This window comes from Lathyrus oleraceus, chromosome 2 (genome assembly GCF_024323335.1).
Source record: "Lathyrus oleraceus cultivar Zhongwan6 chromosome 2, CAAS_Psat_ZW6_1.0, whole genome shotgun sequence".
NCBI classification, from domain to species: Eukaryota; Viridiplantae; Streptophyta; class Magnoliopsida; order Fabales; family Fabaceae; genus Lathyrus; species Lathyrus oleraceus.
Genome location: NC_066580.1, coordinates 371,249,306 through 371,255,459, shown reverse-complemented (window position 1 = coordinate 371,255,459; position 6,154 = coordinate 371,249,306). Strand labels below are relative to the sequence as shown.

Here is a 6,154-nt window from a genome sequence, read left to right as displayed (position 1 = left end):
GTTCACGTTCTAGCAGTAGGTGTCGCAGCTCGCTGAATCGAGTCTTAGGCGGTTACCTATTTGCAATAGAACGGACTACATGCCACAAGATCGGAGACGCACGGAAGGTCTAAAAGTGGGGAAGCTCTGCCCTAAAGTTGTCATGCAATATGTACTTAAGTGTTAGGATTTACAAATGGAAATATCTACCTAATGTTAGCATGCAAAGGAAATGGGGATTCTAACTATGTTATCATACAAAAGGATATGGGAATCCTACCTATGTTATCATACAAAGGGTTCTATCTAATGGGTGCTACCTAATCGGAACAAGAATCGACAAATGGAGCGAGGAGAAGTGTTAGGGATAAAGGTAGATGGCGATGCATGAAGCAATCGACTTACAAGGTTGACGGCGATGCATAAAGCAATCGGCTTACAAGGTTGATGGCGATGCATAAAGCAATCGGCTTACAAGGTTGATGGCGATGCATAAAGCAATCGACTTACAAAAGGGTGGATGAATACGTGCTGGTTCTGTTAGGTTTTGAAAAAAAGATTACTCGACGTTGGATCGAGGTTTTGATCTCGTTTTGAAATGGTTATCGGGTGTTCATTTTATTTCTTGTATTAACAGATGAATAAAGAATGAAAGAATATTATACATTTCATGGGAGAGGGATACATTTGTTATGAATGGGGGTTGTCATGGCAATCAAAACAATATAAATATATGCCTCATACACCATACAAGTAGGCCACAGTTAATCAAACAAGTAAAGTATAAACAAATATATAATCGAATCAAATAATCAAAGAATGAAATAATGAAACAATAAACAATGTATGAGTGTAAGTGCGAGGGAACCGGCTCATTGTAAGAAAGCCCAAGAGTAAGCTATGTGAGGTTGATGGCGATGCTTAAAAAAGCAATCGACTTACAAGGGTGTGAAAAAAAAGGGCTCGATATTAAATCGAGAAAAGTATGATTTTTTATAGTTTTAAAATGGTTTTGAGTTAAATTAAAATACAACAACTTTACATTATTAACAAAATGAACATACGAGTGTAATAAAGGCATGAACATAAAAAGAAACTAAAATGCTAAAAGAAAAAATAATATAGCTAAAAGAAATAAAATGCCAAAAAATACCACACATGAGTATTGAACCCACCCCACTCAAGAATATGAACACTACCCTTCTCCACCAGGCCACTCATCATTATCTGCTACTGAGATACTACGTTAAATATATGAAGCGGGCTAAAAAAATAAAAAGATTTAAGAACAAGATAAACATTTTTTTATGGTTTTTGTATTAAAAACAAATTAAATTAAGTAATAAAAGAAAAATTAAAAAAAAAGGAAAAAAAGAAAATGATTCATCGCCATCGTCCTCAACCTCATGAACCCCCTCAAGCTCAGAGAAATCTCTCCCTCTCAACGTAGCCGCTTCCGTCTCTCTCAACACTGCGTCTCTCATGACTCAACAGTCGCGTCCCTCTCAATTTCACTCACACCCAAAACCCCTTAATCGCATTTCAGTAAAGTCTCTATCAACAAACACACGAAAATGATAAAAGGAAAAAAGGGAGAATTCTCACAAAGTGTCACGGCGGCGATGAAAGGCGTGAAGAAGTTGGCCTCCCAATCCAGGTATTCGAATTTGGGACTTTAGGGTTTCGGTTGAGATTTTCGCCTCCAATTTTCTCTGTTGTGCTCTTCAAAATCGCCTCTAGGTTCTCCTCTTTACTGATTTGCCTCTCCTCTTTATATTCTGTGAATTAGGGTTACAAATTGGTGCCCTTGTGTTCAAAAGTAACTCTACAAAGCACTTTGGATGCTCAGAAATTGAATTGCCCTATCCATGTTAGATTCAAGAAAAGGTATCCTTCACAAACTTTCTTCTCTGCTTTGACCTCATACCAATTTGGGATGTTTTTGGACTTTGCCCTCTGACTGTTGGTTAATGGTTTTGCACTTTAGGTTTTGCAAATTGACTGATTAATGTGTCCCTTTTTACCGCAGTAAAAAAATGGTGAGCTTGGTTTGATGCAAGATGATATCCATGATGATGAACTGTACTCATGTCAAACACTTCCCTGCTGCTGATTATTGTTATTTTGTAGGTTTGCTGTAATAGCCTGAACTTGGTGTTGGATGCAGGATGAACCATGATGAACAACATGACTGCTTTGATTTGCTCCTGCTGTGATGTCTTCAGTAGTTTGGACTTGATGCAAGCATGTAGTGTTATTGTCTTGGATTGATGCAAGAGTGTTTGGACATTTTGGACCAAGGTAGGTTGTGGTTGGACTAGGCAATGCTGTGATTTGCAGGTTCAGTTGGTGCAGCACAACACATAAAATGGCATTGTTGTAGTACAAGTCATGATTGGAGCCATGTTAAGGTACATCTCATGGTGTGGATTGATGAAGGGGTATGCATTTGATCTCTTGTTCCTGGTTCTAAACTTGTTTGCTTGTGCAAGCTTGGAGTTGCAGGTTGTTGTACTGGACTGCATTGTAGCTTGGGATGTTGTTGTATGCTGCAGGACATGGTTGTTGGTGATGCTGCAGAAGCTGGTTTTTCTCTTGCTGGTCTTTCTCTTGCTGGTCTTTCTCTTGCTGGTCTTTCTCTTGCTGATGTTCTGGGAACAATGGGCGTTGCTTTAAAAGCATGCACACTCCCTGGTAGGATTTTTACAGATCGTTTTGGGCCAACAAAAATGGAAGTGGGTCTTGGAATTCACGGGGAACCTGGTGCACATGTGACTGATATACAGCCTGTAGAGGCAGTGGTTTCTCAGCTTCTGAATCAAATATTGTCCAAGGAAACAAACTATCTTCCAATATCTCGGGGTGAAAGAGTGGTACTCATGGTCAATGGGTTAGGTGGCACCCCCTTAATGGAACTAAAGATTGCAGCAGGAAAAGCAGTTCCTCAATTGATGGTGGAGCACGGATTGGCTGTTGATAGAGTTTATACAGGGTCATTCATGACTTCTCTTGATATGGAAGGTTTATCAATTTCTATCATGAGAGCTGACCGGTCTATTCTTCAACGATTGGATGCTGAGACGAAAGCTCCTTATTGGCCTGTTGGAGTTAGTGGTAATCGTCTGTCTGCAAAGACTCCTGTTCCAATTCCACGACCTCGGTCAGCCAAGATTGTTGAGCCACAGAGTCAGCCTCTGAAACTAACTGAGCAAGGACAACTTCTTGAGCTAGTCATTGTAGCCGCTGCAACTGCACTGATACATCTCAAAGACACTCTATATGAATGGGACTCTAAAGTTGGTGATGGTGACTGTGGGTCAACTATGTACAAAGGTGCAAAGGCAGTTCTTGAGGACATGAAAAATTACCCTCTAAATGATGCTGCAGAAACTGTCGGTGAAATTGGATCAACAATTGGAAAATCAATGGGAGGAACAAGTGGGATCATATATTCAATTTTATGTAAGGTAGCATGTGCACAGCTGAAAACAAGCTCCCATTCTGTTATCACATCAAAACAAGGGGCTAAAGCACTTGCGTCGGCCATTGATGCTGTTAGTAAATATGGGGGAGCTAAAGTTGGTTACAGAACATTGTTAGATGCCCTTATCCCAGCATTGTCATCACTTGAAAAGAGGCTATCTTCTGGTGATGATCCTGCCACTGCTTTTCTTACCTCATCTCAGGCTGCACTTGATGGAGCCGAGTCAACCAAGAAAATGCGAGCAAAGACTGGGCATACACTTTACGTGCCTCGAGAGATTCAGTCATCAGTTCCTGATCCGGGTGCTTTTGCCACAGCGTCATGGTACAGAGATAGCTGTTAGTGCAGTCTCCTGTTTGTGCAGATTAAGCCAAGTTTTGTTCTCAATTTTGTACCATTGAGCTCTCCGCATATGTCTCTTCTGCATGATAATTGTACCCCAGACCATAACTGGTATCATTTTCGCACACTTCGCAGGAGGCTGAACAGGAAAACCAACATACTGAGGGCCTCATACTGACAAGTTGTAGTTAGTATGTTTGATACTGATACAAGGCCATGCTTATAAATGGGAGCCACTGGGTCCAATGCTTTTTTACTTGCCAGCAAAGAACCAGCAGAAACAGCAGATGTCATGATCCGGTTGCAGAAAACAAGAAAGAGTGAATACTTGAAATACTCCCTTTCTACTCCATATGGTATTCTCATGATCTTTTCCTGTAAGACGCCATAGGTAACGAGGGTAAGCATGATTCCGGAAACAGCGAAAATGCCTTTCCATAAATTATCTCTGAAAGTACGAGTGGTATGTTGAATTGGCATCAACTGCGGTTGCTTGAAGTGAGCAGGGACTTATAAGGAAGTGTCCATGGCAGGGTGTTTTGGTGAGCTGTTTGTGATTCTATTGTGGCTAGATTTTGCAGCAGTTTTTTTTTTACGGAACTGAACCATGTATCATTCAATTCATGCTCCATTTACTGTAACTTTTGATGGCTATTGGCATTCTGACTTGTAATTCCATCTTTGCAGGTTCGTTCATCATGGAATTGTCTACTATTGTTGGTCATGGCTATGCGCCCGACAACAATGTCTCTACTTGACTACGGTTATAATCTACCATTTTTTCGCGCTATGCTTTAACGTGCCATTGCTGTTTTAGCTTGGTGTAACCAATGGAATGACCTTGATCTATACTTGTCCTGCATAGCATCCTGTAAAATATGTTTCACATTATAACCTTGCTTTTATTTATTCATTGTTTCACTTATGATCAAACTGCTATGGAACTGTTCTCGTGCTTTTGTTTCATCGTTCTGGTTGAGCTTCCCAGGTGAACCTTGTCTTGTTTCCCTCTTGATTTTGGTCGAAACTTTCACTTTCCATACATACCGCCGGCATTTGCTTGCAGTGACTTTGGGTTGGAACAGCGGGGATATCGATTTAACCTGGCATGTTGTTGCTGCAGATTCTATGTTGATTTCTGACTTAGATTTCTATGTGTGGCATGAGCTGTTTTGATGCCTTGCTAGATATGTTTGATGGCAGGTTGGGGGCTTTGGCTAGGTGATGTGGTGTAATGTGAGCAGGGAACTTGGTTGCACTTTCCATGAGCACATTCTTGTGGTGCTGCTGCAGCTTATTATTTGGTGGCTATGTGGAGTAGCAGCTGGTGTTAGGATCATGTGGTAACAGATTTTTTGTTGTAAAATGGTACAGGTTAGGAATGACCATTGAAAATTCATGGTTTTGGAGTTTTGAATTGGTTTGTTCAATGGGACTTACTTGCAAATGAAGTAAACAAGAAAAATCATCAACAAACATTGAGATTGGATGACACAATGAAACAAAGGGCCAGGCCAAGTTTGGATAGTCAAGAGCAAGTGAGGGTTGACTTTGGTCAAAGTTGACCAAAAAGTCAACCGTTGACCAAAGTCAACAAATGGTCAAACATGCATTTTTTTTGTATTTTCTTTGTAAACAAAAAAAGAATTATTGGTTAGGGTGAAATTTTGGGTTTGTGGATTTTGGGTTGACTTTGGTCAAAGTTGACCAACAAGTCAACTGTTGACCAAAGTCAACAATTGGTCAAAGTGTCAATTTTTGTGTATTTTTTTTGTATGGAATCACATGTAATAAAATTGAAATGGATTAACAAAATGGTTTGAAGTTGGTTTCACAATTGGTTTAATCATAACTTGAATGTTTGATTCTTGAAAAGAAAATAACTTGACTGATAATGTGTATGAACAAAACCATGAGATAAGACCATAAGGTTATAGTATCCATGAACCAATAACATGACTGGCAAGTGGTTAGAAACACAAGAAAACTTGGTTGTTCAGATGACCCAGACCATAGATGTATCCACAATCACAACACCATGACTTTGAATCAAAACCAATCCTCATATAAAAACAAAACAAAGTTAGGCCAAGCATGCCAAACAAACATAAAAATTCAAGAGCAAAATCGGGGTATGACAGTTACCCCTATTTAAGCGTCTTCAACTAGAGAATATGAAGCAGGATGTTCTTCATATGATCATAGTGGGAGATGGTTAAATACTAAGAAAACCCGGATTTTGATCCTGAATCCCTATGAAATAATTAATCATGCCTGTCAGAAACGGCAAAGAAGCAATCCCAAAAGAAGAATACGTCTGGTACGGTGAAAATCGGCCTGAGTACCGAA

At 39.9% G+C, this 6,154-nt stretch overlaps 1 protein-coding gene across 3 annotated transcripts; it reads left to right on the top strand.

Moving 5' to 3' along the window:
* Positions 1-1,819: 1,819 nt before the first annotated feature.
* Positions 1,820-5,642, top strand: LOC127119563 (putative 3,4-dihydroxy-2-butanone kinase). 3 transcript variants are annotated; one of them, XM_051049819.1, is made up of 6 exons: positions 1,820-1,866; positions 1,967-2,018; positions 2,110-2,390; positions 2,485-3,787; positions 3,941-4,347; positions 4,493-5,642. In XM_051049819.1, the coding sequence occupies exons 4-5, from the start codon at positions 2,526-2,528 to the stop codon at positions 3,981-3,983; spliced, it is 1,305 nt and encodes a 434-aa protein (XP_050905776.1). In that variant the 5' UTR covers positions 1,820-1,866; positions 1,967-2,018; positions 2,110-2,390; positions 2,485-2,525; the 3' UTR covers positions 3,984-4,347; positions 4,493-5,642. The 3 variants fall into 3 exon arrangements, with proteins under 3 accessions (XP_050905776.1, XP_050905775.1, XP_050905774.1); XM_051049818.1 differs by having other exon boundaries at positions 2,472-3,787; XM_051049817.1 differs by having other exon boundaries at positions 2,110-3,787.
* Positions 5,643-6,154: the final 512 nt, after the last annotated feature.

Coding starts and splice junctions, on each gene's coding strand:
- LOC127119563 (XM_051049819.1), top strand. CDS start 2,526: ATGCTGCAGGACATGGTTGTTGGTGATGCTGCAGAAGCTGGTTTTTCT. Junction 3,788..3,940: donor GCTTTTGCCACAGCGTCATG/GTACAGAGATAG, acceptor CACACTTCGCAG/GAGGCTGAACAGGAAAACCA.